This window comes from Ursus maritimus, unplaced genomic scaffold (genome assembly GCF_017311325.1).
Source record: "Ursus maritimus isolate PB19 unplaced genomic scaffold, ASM1731132v1 scaffold_9, whole genome shotgun sequence".
In the NCBI taxonomy this organism is placed as follows: Eukaryota; Metazoa; Chordata; class Mammalia; order Carnivora; family Ursidae; genus Ursus; species Ursus maritimus.
The window spans coordinates 80,524,265-80,539,623 of NW_024427107.1; the positions used below are offsets into that span (position 1 = coordinate 80,524,265).

Consider the following 15,359-nt stretch of genomic DNA (forward strand, 5'->3'; position numbering starts at 1 on the left):
ATATATATATATATATATATAAACCGGGGAGAAATTAAGTTTTACAATTGGAACTCAAAATTCCAAAATGGAAAATGTACAAACTGAGAGTCTAGGTACCTCCTACCCCCAGCTCTCGCCTTGAGGAAGGGCAATCCTGGACGCGCTCCCTGGTTCCCCAGCTCGGGGTTCCTTCCCTCTCTTTCACTGCAGGTCCCAGATGGGGATGGGGCAGGGTTTGGTTTTTGGTCAGAAGCCAAGAAAGTGGCGAAGAAAATGAAGGGGTGATATCAACTTGCTCTGCACAGAGGACAGGCTAGGACGGCTCAGAGATAAATAGCATTTGGATTAAAACTATGTCATTAGCAAACTTAGTTCTTATATCTTTCCCTCTATATCTTTATACACAGGCGGGTTGGTGTGCTGGATAGAATCTGAATTTATAGTTACACGAAGAAAAAATACTCTTGCCCCTCCCCCACCCTGCCCCAAGAATGCCTGCCCAACCCTGCCCCCCACCCAGAGGACTTTGGTTTGGGGGCCCCTCCCCACCCAGAGAGAGCCTGCCTGGCCCTGCTCTGGCGATGGACAGCCAAGTGCCCTGGGGCCCCCAATTCCTGTGCAGTCTCGATGATGGAGGCCGCAGGTGGCGGGGTGGGGGTGGTGGGGCTGAGGAGGCCACAGGCCAGGAAGGGGACTGAGGGAAAGTGCGGGGCAGAGGAAAGAGGGGCAGCCGGGCAGGGCCTAGGGCAGGGCCAGGCTGAGCGCAGGCGCCCCAGCGAGGCAGCTCGCCCCAGGGGAGGGCGGCGTGTGCTCTCAGGCCGGCCGGGAGGGGCAGTGTCACTTGGCTCCAGGAAACAGAAGGCACTTTCTCGGGGCTGACCGGCCGGCGGTGGGCGGGGCGGTGCCCAAGGAACTGGCCACTAGGCGGCGGCGTGGGCGGCGGCCCAGGGGCGCCCTTCCCACGGGCCCTCTGCCCCGGCTGCGTCCTCAGGCCGAGGGCCTGGGTGGGAGAGTTGGGGGCTTCCGGGGCTGGGGCGGGCATGGGCGGGGCCTGGCATGCTGCCTCCGCGGCTGGGGCGTTCCCTCCCCCCTCCCCGCGTGCTCCCCTGCCCGGGCGCACCGAGCGTTGGCTCCGTCCCCACCCTCGGTCCTCGGGGCGCACGTGCTATAGCACGCCCTCCATGAAGCTGGTGTCCAGGTGCTGGATGAGCACGCGCAGGAACGACATCTCCTTGCGAGTGTTCTCGAAGATGACGCGCGGGTCGTCCGATCGGCAGCGCAGGCAGTTGGGCGCCATCACCATGGCCAGGTTGCTGACGTCCATCTTGGTGATGGCCACGTTGGCGGGCTGCACGAACACCTGCGCGGAGGGGACGGGAGGGTGGGCCGGGCCCCGCCGCGCACCGTGCCCCGTGCCCGCACCGTGCCCCGTGCCCCGCCGCGTACCTGAAGGAAGCGGATGAGGTAGCAGAGCACCAGGCGGTTGATGCGGGGCAGCGCGTGCACCACGGCCACGGCGGCCTCGGGGTTCTCGTAGTGCGCGATGCACTGCTCGTAGAACTCGTGCGGGATCAGGGGCTCCTCCAGCTCGCGGTACCACAGCTTCAGCAGCGAAGCTGCGGACACAGCGCGGGCGGGGGTGGGGCGGTGGGCGCTCAGGACAGCCTGCCGGGCGGGCTCCCCCGCGCGGGGCGGGAGCCGACAGGGGCCAGCGGGCAAGGGCGGCAAGGGAAGGGCGGCATGCGGCGTGGCGAGCGGGAGTGCTGGGCCAGACTGCAGGCGCCCGGACCCTGGCGCGTTGGTGCTCCCGAGGGCCTGCCTGGGCCCGGGGGCTGGGGGCTGACGCAGGAAGTGAAGGAGAGCGGCAGGCAAGGCCGGAAGGAGGGCCCCCAGGAGACTGTACGGTGGGCAGGGGTTGTCTGTGCTGGAAACGGACCGGGAGCCAGGCATCACTAGGGGCACAAGGGGGAACCCAAATGTCCCAATTGCCCGGACCAGGCCTGCTCCAGCTCCTAGGGGAATGGGGCTTACCAGGGACGTGGGGGTCCTCCAGGCCTGTCGGCACCTTCCACTGGTCTACCTGTAGCTTCAGGGCGTTCACCTCATCAATGTCCCCAGGGACTCTGCCGAGCACAGGGTGGGTCTCACCGAGGAGGACTCTGCCTTGCCCTTGGTCGGGCCCCTCCCCCATACATCCTGACTGCTGTCCCACTTCCCTCTGCTGGCCACCCCCATGCAGATGCCTTTATTAGCAGGGCCACTGAGGCTCAAACCCGCAAGCCTCAGATTCCCCAGCTCTCCTCGTGGGGCTTGGGTAGGCGAGTCATGACAGCAGGTAGCAGGGCTTGTGCTATGCCCCATGGGGCAGGGGCTGTCATCCCTCCTCACAAGCGATCACCATCGCTGGCTGCTGCTGTGTCTTTTCAGGCTCACGGCTCAGGCCCTGCCTGTGGTTGCTGTCCAAGTGCCCTCTGGAACCCTGATGGCCATTTTTACAGAGGCACTGTCCTTGGCTGACCCTCCTAAGTTCAGGCATGCTGCCATTCAGGGGAATGGTTCTCTGACTTGCGTCCTAAGGATGGGGCCCTGCCCTGCCTTTCCGGGCTGCACAGTGGCCCTTCCATTTGCTCCAGGGTGTCCCTTCCTGCCCACATGATGGCGTCTTATGGGGGGGCCTCTCTGGCTATTCCCAGGAAGGGGCATGGGTCTCGTGGCCCCAAAACCCAGGGCTGGGGCACGGAAGTCGGCCCAGTGGTCCTGGTGCCTGATGGCTCCTGCCTGCCTGAGACACACAGCGGAGACGCCCAAGGCCCCCCACACCCAGGGCCCAGATTGTGGGGTACCTGAAGATGCCTTCCGTCTGGTCACCGTTGAGCGCCAGCACCTCCTCAGACAGACGCGTCTGTACCCAGGGCAGCTGCCGGTCAGGGTACCGCTCCTTCTGCATACTCATCACCTCCTGCAGCGCACTGCCGAACATGGACGGGCTGAACACAGCGTTCTTGGCATGCCGGATTTCCTCCACGTTGGGCTTCCTCAGCCCCTGCAAAGACAGCCCAGCTTTCTGTCCTGGTGTGGTCCTGCGGCCCTGCTCCCAGCCTTCCCTCCCCCACCCCCGCACCCCTCCCAGGGCTGCCCCTGGCTTGGCCACCCTCCCCTCTCCCTTTGTCCTCTCACCCCTGGTAACTCCAGGAGCACGTCTAGTCAGAGCTGGGGGTGCCCCCAACTCCCTGGTCCCCAAATCATTGGGGAAGGGGCACCCTGCTGGGCCACCTACTGTGTCCTAAATCTTCAGGTGGCCCCATCCCTCACATAGGAGGAAGGTGGGAGTGACTCCTGGAATGAGAGCTGCCTGGGGCCATAGAGGGGCCAGGCTGGCTGATCTGGACCATGTGAGACCACCTGGGGTGGAGGTGAGGGGGAGAAGCCGGAGGTGGGGACAGGCAGCAACCTCCAGTGGCAGGGCTAGAGCAGTGAATTAGGAGGGAGAAGAGGGGAGGGGCAGCCAGGCTCTGGGACAATGGGGGAAGGGTCAGACACAGGAGCGCCCGAGGGGCTTCTGGGTAGGGGTGGTGGGTTGAAAGGGAGGAGGGGGGATAGAGGGGAAGAGGGCCAAGAGCCACACATCCTAAGACCAGGGAACAAGGTCCAGCTGTCTGGTGTGACTGAGGCCTGTTCTCTAGAGAGGCAGTGGAAGGGGTGTGGCTTTCAAGCTCTGGGGGGCACTATGAAAGCCCAGTGGCAGAATGGGTGTCAGAGAGGAGGCTAGGGAGATCACTACTGGGACCACCTGCCCCTCTGCCCAACCCTGGTTGCCAGTGTGGAAGGAGCCTGTAATGGGTCTGGGCTCTTGGCCAGGTGGGTGGGCCAGTGTGAGTGAAGGGGCACATAGTGGTCTTCTGAGCCTGCCCTGCAGTCCAAGGCTTGGCCTTCCCTGCATCCAGATGCAGCCTGCCAGGGTGAGGGTCCCCGCTGAGAAGGGTCGTCTCTTGGCCTACTCACAGCCGTGCCTTCCCTTTGCATCTCACTGCACCAGCCCAAGACTGACAAGCCAGTCATCCTCACTTGGGCTAAAAGCCCCGAGGCCCTGGCCTAGCCACACGCCCCTTTGTCTGCACTGGCTCCTGCACTTGGGGTGCAGTCCCTACCCAAGGCCTTCCCCAGCTGCCTGCCTCGGGGGGTTCTCTGGAGCACCTTCCATACTGTGCGCCATCACATGCCCCGCCCCCCCGCCGGCTGGGCTCCAGGAGGGCAGGGCATTCCCCAGGATGTGAGGGCTGCCTGTTGAGGCCTCCCTCTGCACCCCGTCTAGGTCTTGCCCACCCACACCCGGCTGTCCTGGGGGAGTTCATACCTTCTTGGCCCCAGTCAGGGCCGCCTTCTGCAGCTTGTGGTAACAGTACTTGGCATATGTGCTTATCGCCACCCCTGGAAAAGAACAGGTGCTGGTTGGCTTGGCGTGGATGTGGGGAGTGGAGCATCAGGAGGGGTGAGGAGAGGCAGCTGGGCTGGCCTGGCCAGGTCCCCGCCTACCACTTGCCTGGGGGCAGTGGGTCCTCACACTCTTACGTCCTTTAGAGCAGAAACCCACGTGAAGAGGCAAGGGGCACTTCCCTCACCTCAAGCAGCCAGGCTTGGGAAGTAAGGCCTCTGCCAGCCCACCCGCGCTTCCCGCTGCCAAGAAGGGCAGGCTGGGAGTGAGGCTCATTCCCTTTGACAGGTCAGGACACGGGCCCCAGGGCCTCCAAACCCCATGTTCCCCTTGCAGGCTAGCCCTGGGGAGTCCCTAAGAAGGGTCCTTTCCACAGGCAACAGGGCCCCCTGCCTTGGGCCAGTACTGGGGAGTGGACTTTGGGCTAGCTGGACAGCAGGCCCAACTCCTGTAGCCCTGCCTCCAGCCGGCCGGGAGAGAGGCCTCAGCCTGCAGAGCCCCATCCCTCTCAACGGAGGGCAGCAGTTATGGAAAGGGAGACCGAGGGGATGGGTGGCGTGTGGAAGGAGGGTGAGCATGGAGGGGATGCCCCACGTCCTGAGCCTAGGGGTCACTGGAAGGCCCATGACACGGAAAGACACCTCTAGGTTCTGCCTGAGGGCTGAAGGAGGCAGGGAGAGGACTAGCCTCCTTTCTCGAGGGAGGGGGCTTTCCTAAAACTTGGCCCCTGGCAGAAGTTCTGGCTGGTGGTCATGGAGGGATGGCCAAGGTGGCATTCTGAAGGCAAGGACCTCAGGGACCTTGGCCAGGAGGTTCTCCAGATACAGAAATGAGGGGAAGGAGAGAGAAGCAAAAGGGTGGGGGGAGAGGCAGCGGAGGAGGAGATCCCACACAGGGTGGGTCTGAAATGTGTGTGGCATCCTTCCTGGCCCGGGCAAGGCAAGGGAAGGAGAAGCAGCGAGAAAACCAAGACACATAATGAGATGAAGCCCAGAGGAGCGACCCAACCCAAGGTGCCACGGACCCACAGAGACAGAAAAGCTGGAGGGTGTACCTCCAAACTCAGAACTGGCCCCCTCTCTGGAAGGCTCTGCCCCTGCTGGGCCCACCTGCCCCAGTGCCTGCCTGCCTGCCAGAGGGCAGCCGCTAGACCCAGGTCTCAAATCCAAATACCCCAGTCTTTTAAAGGAAGCAGTTTCTTGTGGACGTCTGAGCACGTGGAGGTCCTTGGACCCCAGTGTAAAAAACATAACCATGGCTTAGCCCACGAAAATCTTTTCATTTTGAATGATCACAGAACAGTGTTACCATTTTAAGTAGCAAGGGGATTCTTTTTTAGAGTAATCAGAGTGAAAGCCAGCATTTCTCATTCTCCCTGGAGAGTCTGTTCCTGCTCCCTGGGGGTCCACAGACCCCCAGCAGAGAATCCTCGCTGCAGCCTCTGCTAGCAGCTCAGGACACAGCACCTGGACCTGTCTGCCACAGGCCGACCTGGCCTTCCTCAGCAGTAGGCTCCCGGGGCCTGGAAGGCAAAGGGGGCCTTGGGCTGCCCACTGGCCACTAGGAGCCCAGGAAGCACCTTGCAGCAAGGAGCAGGCTGCAGACTGGGGGTGTGCCTACCCCTCCCTTGGGCGAGTGAGCCCTGACCTCCTGTCTTGGGGGCCTCTCCAACAGACTGTGATCTGAAGATCCTGGGCCTGCCACTCTCGGTTGGTGAACCCGGTCACGAGGCAGCCTTTCTGGGCCTTAGCTTCCTCCCCCATAGGATGGGGACAGGGATGACACCGACCACCAGTACTCGTGAAGGGCTGACCTTGGAGTCTGGTGCACAGCTCAGCAGACAGCAGCTGCCGGTATCCGCTTTTGTGGGTGGACAGGACTGAGGCTGTGTGAGCCGAGTCCCAGGAGTGCCCCTGCACCCTGTACCACCAGGGGCGTGGCTTCCCGGGCCATGGCTGTGGGATGTCTGCTGAGTGCCTGGGAGGATGTGCAGTGCCTATGGCCAGCCCAGGGAGACCCTCACGATGGTGTGGGGTGCTCTGCTTCAGGCCCACTGACCTGACCGAGCCTCACCAGAGCATACCCATACCCACTCTTAGAGGTGGGGAGACAGTGGCCCACAGAAGGACCGACAGAAGCAGCTCTCCCAGTCTATGCTGCTGTGCCAGGGGGGCCTTAGTGCCCCTGAGCCCTGGCTTTAAGCCTGAAAAGTTGCTGGGTGTGGCCAGAACCTACCACTGCCACCTCTTGGTGCTGACACTGGGGTCCTGGGGCTTCTAAGCTCCCTCCTCACTACCCAACTTGGGCTAGTGTTCTGCTCAGCCCCAGGCCAGGTCCACCTCCCTGCTGCAACCTGACTCCCGGACAGACTCCAGCAGGAGCTCAGAGCCCCTTCCACTCCTGTTCCAGATGGGTGTGGTGCAAGGGCAGCTGGGAATCCTGGACTGCAGCTACCCTCTCTTGCCAAGAGCAGTGTGCAGCCAGACAGCTTCCCAGAGGAAGGGGTGTCGAGGTTTGGTGGTATTAGAGGACGAGAAGTGGGGCACGTTTGGAGAACGAGGTGTATGTACCAAGGCTGGAGGAAGTGCCGGAGGTGGGGTCAGGGCTGGTCCCAGAGCCCTGGTGCTAGGAGGGGACGCTGACACAGGAGCAGTGAGACCACCAGCTCCCTCAGCAGGGAGGGCACAGCCCTGGGTTAACAGGGGTTCCTGGAGCTGAAACAGTGGTTGGGATGGAGGTGTGGCCAGGGCCCAGGGGAAGGGCAGGGCTGGTGGGGGAAGCTGGGAAATCCCTGGGGTCCCACCAAGGAAGGAATGCCAGGCTCCACGCCCTGCCCCAGGGTGGGCCAGGCTGGAGGTCAGGTCTGGGGACGCACTTGCCCACAGGGCACCTCCTCAGCAAACACTCACCTAGGGTGTGTTTCCAGCAGGCCTTGCCCAGTTTGTCCTCACACCCTTCCCCACTGAGAGCCCAGCGTGCAAGTTGGAAATTGTTCTGAGCACCACGGAGAAAGGCACAGGGCAGGTGTGGCCTCCCACGGAAGCCCCTTCAGTGACCTGGGCCTCCGGACGGCACAGAAGCCCACAGGCCTGATGGTTAGTGCCACCCCACCAATACCCCTTCCAGCCCAGAAGCGGTTAGAGAAAGGAGGCCAGGCGGCCTAGGCCGGAGAGCAGAGCTGTGCAGACACAGTGCACAGGGGCTGTGGGGAGAGGCCCTACCATCCGGTTCCTCAACATAAGGCTTGGGTTTCTTTCTCAACTTGGATTTCTTCTTAGTGTTCCTTTCCAGGAGCGCTTTCATATGCTGCGTCACTGGGGAGCAAACAGAGCCATGAGGACCACAGAACACAACGCCAGGAATGCATGCCCACGCGGGTCCCGATGTGGCTGGCCAGGAGGCCCCTGGACCTGCTTGGGGCTGACCCCAGTCAGCTGGGAAGGTACTTCACCCCTGCTGGATTCCTCAAAGGGAAGCAGGGCTGTGGTCAATGTGCACCTGGGACTGAGGAGAGCCCAGCCCAGGAGTGCTGCAGTGTGTGTACCCACACAGATGTGTGGCTGTGTGTGGGAGCAGGTCTGGACCACGTGGCTGGGGTAGGTACTGGGGCCCTTCTGAGCACTGTCGACCAGAAAGCTGGCTCTCCTCATGCGGGAGGTGGGCAGGAAGATGCAGGGAAGGGCAACAGGGAGGAGATGCTTCTGATCCTCTGGGGCTTCAGGAGCCCCCAGGCCAGCCATCTGGCTCCTGAATGGCCGGCCGCACTCAGGGGTCCCAGGCTTCTGAGCCGAGCTGGAGGCATGGAGCGACACGGCAGGCGTCTCAGACTGATCTGGGTGTGACTCCCACTCTGCACAAAATAACTTAGCACTGTTGTCAGGGAGCCCTTCATCCCCCTGCATCCTGTGCTCTCTGGGAGTGAGTCTCTACACACAGGCCATGCGAAGGCTGGGAGCTCTTCTCTGACCACGGCCCATCCACGCAAACTATCTGTTACTCTTCTGCACGGGAGATCGCTGGCTTATCTACTGGAGCGTTTTATCAGTACGGACTTGTGGATGCGTCATTTTACACTGTGGGTTATATTCCAACACAACTTCATTTTCTGCTTAAATGGCTCCAGCTTCGGCCACTGAGGGCCCTTTCTGTTGGCTCCTGTGTCCTGTGACACGCTCTGCCACCCCCACCCCCCCAGCCCTAGATTCAGCTGTTTCTCCAAGGAGCCCTGGTTCCCTGAATGGAAAAGAATAGCAGAAACCCAAGATCTGGGGGTGAGGTGTGCTCACTGCTACTGGGGTGCTGACAGAGCCAGGACAGACACGTTTGTGTAGTACCCTGTGTATACACTTCCCCCAAATAGCCCCACACCAATGCCTCCACCCCTGATTTGCCACCACAGGACACTCCAAGCCTCTTCTTGCTTGTCTGTGACTGTTGGGTCTTCTCCTTCTCTTAATGGTGTCTCTTGAGCAGATTTAATTTCGTTCAAGTCCAATGTCTCAGTGTTCTTCCCTCATAGATAGTGCTTTTACAGTCACACATAAAAACCTTTGCTTAACTCAAGAAAAAATTTCTGTATTTTGTTCTAGTTTTAAAGTTCTAGGTTTTATATTCTGGTTTATGATCTATTTTGAGCTAGTTTTTGCATACGGCACAAAGTATGGTTTGAAGCCCATCTCTGCATTTGGACATCCGCTGTCCCAGCACCATCTGAGGAAGGCACTGTCCTTCTTCACTGAAGTGCCTTCGCATCTCTGTGTAAAAGAATGGACTACGTATGTCTGGACCTAATTTTGGACTCTGTTGTGTCCCACAGATCTACTGTCTACCTTTACGCCAACACCTTATTCTCCTGGCTACTGTAGCTTTATGACAAGACTTGAAGTAGGGTAGGGTCAGTCTTCTTTTTCAAAGGTTATTTTGGCTATTAGGTCTTCTGCATTTTCTATGGATTTTAGAATCAGTCTATTAATTTCTAAATTAAAAAAAACTTAAGATTTTGGTTAGGATTGAAAATACATCAATTTGGGTGGAAGTAACATCTTGACACTATTGAGTCTTCTGAGTCATAAACATGGTACTTCTCTCCATTAACTTAGGCTTTCCTGACTTTTAGTAATGTTTGGGAGTTTTTAGCATAGAAGTCTTAGATAGCTTTTGTCAGATTTATCTCTCAGTAGTATATTTTTAAATGTTACTTTGGAATTTTTTCTTTAAGATTTTATTTCAAAGTAATCTTAACACCCAATGTGGGGCTCAAACCCACGATCCCAAGATCAAGAGTCTCATTCTCCACCTGCTGAGCCAGCAGGCACCCCCAGATGATATTTTTAAAATTTCCATTTCTAGTAGCTTGTTGCTATTATGTAGAAACACGATTAACTTTTATATATTCGTCTTGCATCCTGCAAACTTTCTAAACTCACAGTATTTTTATACATCCCACAGAAGATTGTGTGGCCTGTGAATAAAGACAATTGCACACTTCCTTTCCAGTCTGGATGCCTTTTATTTCTCTTCCATGCCTTTGCACTGACTGGCCCTCCAGCATGACACGGAGTTGATGCAGTGGGGCTGGAGGTCCTCGCCCTGTTTTCGATCTTGGGGGAAAGCATTCAGTCTTTCCCCGTTAAGTATGATGCTGGCTAGAGGTGTTTTTTGTTTTAACTGTGGTAAAATATAAACATAAAAATGTAGCCATTTAACCATTTTTAAGTGTATAATTTAGTGGCCTCTAGTACATTCACAATGTCATGCAGCCACCAGCACATTTATTTCTAAAATTCTTACATCATCACAAACAGAAACCCTGTACCCATTAAACAAAAACTCCTCATTCCCCCTCTCCCAGCTTCTGGTAACCTTTAATCTACTTTCTGTCTCTATGAATTTGCTTATTTTAGATATTTCATAGAAGTTGTACAGTATTTGCCCCTTTGTATCTGGCTTCTTTCACTTAGAATAACTTTTCAAGGTTCTCCCATGTTATTACACGTATCAGAACTTTACTCCATTTTATGGCTGCAAAATATTCCACTGTACTGACAGACCACATTTTGCTTATTCATGCACCTGCTGGACACATAGGTTGTTTCCACTTGTTGGCTACTGTGAATAATGCTGCTATGGACATGGGTGTGTAAGTATCTACCTGAGTTCTCACTTTCCGTTCTTTTGGGTACTGTAGGGTTTTAAAAAGATATTTGCCTTTTGTCAGTTGAGGAGGTTCCCTTCTGTTCCTAGTTTGTTTAGAATTTTTATCAGGAATGGAAATGTTGGATTTTTGCCAAATACTTTCCCTACGCTTACTGGGATGACCACGTGGTCTTTCTTTTTCACTCTGTTGCTATGGCAGATTACAGTGGTTGATTTTTTTAATGTTAAACTAACCTTTCATTCAGATAAACTTCATTTATTCAAGGTGCATTATCTTTTTTATATATTGTCGGACTCAATTTGCTAAAATACCATTAAAAATTTCTGTTCTATGTTCAGAAGGGATACTGTCGCGCTTTTCTTTTTTTGTAATGTCCTTTTATAATTCTGGTATGGAATGAATTGGGAGATATTCCATGCACTTCAATTTTCTCAGTGAGTGTGAAGAGTTGCTCTACAAACAATGTACTGTTTGGTAAAATGTACCAGTGAAGCCATTTGGGCCTTTAATTTTCTTTGTGGGAAGGTTTTAAATACCAATTTAATTCCCTTAATAGCTACACGTTTGTTTGTTTGTTTTGTTGTCTATTTCTTATCGAGCAATCTTTGGTAGTTTGTGTCTTTCAAAGACTCTGTCCATCTCCTCTAAACTGTCAAATTTACTGCATCAAGTCGTTCATCTTATTATTCTTTGACATTTGAATCTGTAGTGACATCACCTCCCATTCTTGATATTGATAATTTACGTTTTCTTTTTGTCCTGATCAGTCTGGCTAGAGATTTATCAATTTTATCAATCTTTTCAAAGAATTAGCTTTTTGTTTCATTGATTTTCTGCCGTTTTTCTGTTTTCACTTTCACTGATTTCTACTCTGATCTTCAGTATTTTCTTTCTTCTGCTTGCTTTTAGTATAATTTTTTAAGTTTCTTAAAATAGAAACTAAGGCCACTGATTTGAGCTCTTATTTTAGAGTACAGGTATTTAGATAACTGCGGTGGCTGCAACCCACTATTAACATGTTTTCTTTCAATTCAAAATACTTCCTAATTTCCCTGTAGGTTTTTTTTTTTTTAAGATTTTATTTATTTATTTGACAGCCAGAGAGACAGCCAGCGAGAGAGGGAGCACAGCAGGGGGAGTGGGAGAGGAAGAAGCAGGCTCCCAGCGGAGGAGCCCGATGTGGGACTCGATCCCAGAACTCGGGGATCACGCCCTGAGCCGAAGGCAGACGCTTAACGACTGCGCTACCCAGGCGCCCCATCCCTGTAGGTTTTTATTTGACCCATGGGCTATTCAGTAGTATGCTCTTCAGTTTCCAGGTATTTGTGGATTTTCTAGATATCTTACTGTTACTGATAACTGATTTGATTCTGTTGTGACTAGAAAACACACTTTCTATGATTTGCCTTTTTAGCATTTATTGAGACTTGTTTTATTGCCTATTTTGAAAATGTGGCTGGGATTTGAGTCCAAATGCTCTGGGTCCAGAATCTATGCTCTCACCAACTGTATGGTAGCTGCTTTGTTTCTTTAAACAGACTTTTGACTAGTTCTTTTGTTTTCAGCTTCAAGATCACACACTTCCAGAACCACTGCTAGAGGCAGCTGGCTCCACCCACTATGGAGCTTTTAAGGGTTTGCCACCTGGTTCAGCTTCTTAGCTTTGTCACTGTCTGCTTGGGATCCACCTGTCTTGGTCTGCCAAGTCAGCTTCCTGCCACTTGTCCTTGCAGTTTTCAGCTTCCAAAACATAGTGTTCATTCTCTTTGTCCTTGTGGGCTTTCCTTATTTTTATTGTGGTAAAATATACGTAAGATAAAATTTACCATTACAACCATTTTTCATTGTACAGTTCAATGGCATTCAGTGCGTTTACTGTTGTGCAACTATCACCACTGTCCATCTCCAGAACTTTTTCATCAGGCTGATGGAAACACCATAGCCATTAAACAACTCTCCACCTGTCCCTCCCCTAGCCCCTGGCACCCACCATTCTCTCTGTTTCTATGAATACGAATATTCTAGGGACCTCTTAAGAGTGGACTCATACAGTATTTTTTGAATTGGGTATAATGTTCTCCAGTTTCATCCATGTTGTACCTGTGTCAGAATTCCCTGCATCTTTTTAGGCTGAATAATATTCCATTGTATGGATGGACCACACCTTATTTATCTATTCATCCACTGATGAACACTGGGGTTGCTTCCGCCTCTCGGCTGTTGTGAATAAACCGCCATGAATCTGAATGTACAAGTATCTATCTGTTCAGGTCTCTGCTTTCAATTCTTTCCAGTATATACACAGAAGTACAATTGATGGATCTTATGGTAATTCTATTTTTAATTTTTTTGAGGAACTGCCAAACTGTTTTCCACAGCGGCTGCACCGTTTCACATTCCCTTCGTTTTATTTATTTTTTCCCTCTCCTTTAAAAAATCCCTCCCCTGTTCATTTAGCAGGACTTCAAGGTAGCGTCCAAGTAAATGCATGTGTTCCATCCGACACCTTTATGTGGAAACCCCAAGTCTTACTGAACACATGAATGGTGAAGGAAACTCCTTAGGGTCTGCACCCCTCCACAGTGCTGCTGCATGGAGCACGCGGGACAGCTGCAGTCTGACGTCTGCTGAAAGCCTGCGAGGGAGGTCCTAAGGACACGAGCTGTGACAGCACCCTGCTGGTGGCTGGCACAAAGGTGCGGCCATGTATGAGACAAGGCGAAGCTGGGGGTCTGCAGACATGTGAGCTGGGGTTCACTGCATTGGCGCCTTGGTCCCTTGCAATGGTGACTACACAGCAGATATCACACATGTGCTGGCAAATGAAATCAAAGATCTCTGAGGCTCAGTCAGGCAGCATGATTCAGGCTACAGCGCCACTCGGGAGCTAGGCTCAGCTCTGCCCTTGCCAGTGACCCTGACACAGGCTGCAGTTTCCTTTCTCCAAGCACAGGCTCCATCCTTGTGGGCTGATGGGACCTGCCTTCCTGACCACCAGCCAGCACGCCTGTTCCTGACGTGCACAAGGCCTCTCCTCTGGCTCAACACTGAGGAGGGCCTATAGCAGATGCCTACCCAGGAATGGTCCTGGGGTTGGCTTCTGGCTGGAAGGCAGCCCTGTATCATATATGTGAGATCAGATCCCACAGCCTAGAAGCAGGCTCCTGTTGGTGGGACCACACAGACCCAATCTCCCTCTGCAGCCTAAGAACATGTGGTGCTGAGACCACCCGGGCCTCCCTCAGGGTGGGCAGATGTTCAAAGCCACATATGTCCAGGCTGACCACCAATTCCCTCGTATACTCCAGCCCCATCCCCATGGTGCAGACCCTAGGACAAAGGCCCACAAACCTCTGTGCCATGAGGAGTGTCCTGCTGGGCCCAGCACGGGGCCTGGAGCTCAAGCTCCCCGCTCCCCATAGGAGCCCCACCTGGCTGGCAGGAATGGCCCCAGGAGCCTCTGGCCTCTGTCCATTCATTGCTCACTCACCTTTTTCCTTAGCAAGTGCTCCCTGAGGTCCCAAGGGCTATGTGCTAAGCAGTGGACACACACTTTAAGGCCTCTGAGAAACAGGCTGAAGCGAACCATGAAGCTAACGGGGGCCCACCTTGTCCTGGAAAGGCCTGAGAAGAGTGAGGCAAACGAGGCAGACCCAGGTTGCCCACCAGGCTGCATGTTTTCCATGCTGGGGAAACACCTGGGGAGACCCATCTGCTGTGTTCAGTGACCCTGCCTCAAAAACCACATGCCTCAGTTAGGGGCGCCTGGTTGGCTCAGCTGGTTGAGCATATGACTCTTGGTTTTGGCTCAGGTCATGATCTCATGGGTTGTGAGATCGAGTCCCACGTTGGGCTCCGTGCTCTGCGGGGAGTCTGCTTGAGGATTCTGGCCCTCTGCCCCTCCCCCAACCAGGCACCTTCTCTCTCTCTCTCTCTCTCTCAAAATAAATAAATCTTAAAAACAAACCAACCAACCCCCAAAACCACATGCCTCAGTGGAAATCTCACGGCTTCTGAGATCTGTCACCGAACGGCTGATGTGCTGGATGATGCCTGTGCTTGAAACACTTTCCAGAGGCTCCCCCGCTACCCTGGCAGCTGCAGCCCCCATCACTGTGTGCACACACCCTGGCCCCACACACCTGGGCTGGGGCAATGCCCTGGCCAGATCAAGGTAGACAGTCATTCCCAGAGAGGAGCCTGGAGAGCGTGTGAGCGTATATATTTGCACACCTGTGTGTCCGAATGCTGGTTCCATGGCCAAGCCCTGTGGACACCCATGACTGTCTGGGTGGTGGACAGCCTGCGGCAGATGCAGGTGTTGCCTATGGCCCTGTCCCCACGCTCTCCCTGCGTGGCACAGGACTTGTGCCAGTTGCACAGGCACTGTCCGCTTAGCCGGACCATGGCCCCGAGTCCTCCCCAAAGCAGGCCAGGTTTGGGACCAGACGAGCCTGATGCCTGGCTTTCAGGAGCCCTCGGCAGAGTCTGGCCCCACACTTGGCCCCAGGCAGCCATCAGCAGGTGGCTACCCATGCTGCTCCAACCTCTGACTTCTTGGGGTGGCTCAGGGCCAGGTCAGCAGCTTGCAGTGCTCTTGCCAGACCTGGTGCTGGCTGATGCATGCCTGGGTCACCACGCTCCTCCCTGCTCTCAGGAACCCTGCTCCAGGACCACCCCCCCGCCCCGTCTCTTCCCCACCCACAAAAGATGGCCTGAGCCTGGCTGGGATGACAACCTCTCCAGGCCACAGTATGTCTGACAGCAAACACAGTAAGTACACAGGCA

The 15,359-nt window shown here is 54.8% G+C and overlaps 1 protein-coding gene across 2 annotated transcripts in view; it reads right to left on the reverse strand.

Moving 5' to 3' along the window:
- Nucleotides 1-17: 17 nt before the first annotated feature.
- Nucleotides 18-15,359, reverse strand: part of ARHGAP39 (Rho GTPase activating protein 39) — a 54,738-nt gene continuing 39,396 nt past the window's right edge. The window contains exons 6-11 of one of the 2 annotated variants that reach the window (XM_040625878.1): nucleotides 7,636-7,728; nucleotides 4,337-4,410; nucleotides 2,826-3,025; nucleotides 2,014-2,105; nucleotides 1,429-1,598; nucleotides 18-1,342 (exon numbers count right to left, since the gene is read on the reverse strand). In XM_040625878.1, the coding sequence (XP_040481812.1) occupies nucleotides 1,148-1,342; nucleotides 1,429-1,598; nucleotides 2,014-2,105; nucleotides 2,826-3,025; nucleotides 4,337-4,410; nucleotides 7,636-7,728 (824 nt within the window). In that variant the 3' untranslated portion in view covers nucleotides 18-1,147. The remainder of the gene's footprint in view (nucleotides 1,343-1,428; nucleotides 1,599-2,013; nucleotides 2,106-2,825; nucleotides 3,026-4,336; nucleotides 4,411-7,635; nucleotides 7,729-15,359) is intronic. The other variant, XM_040625879.1, reaches the window with a different exon arrangement.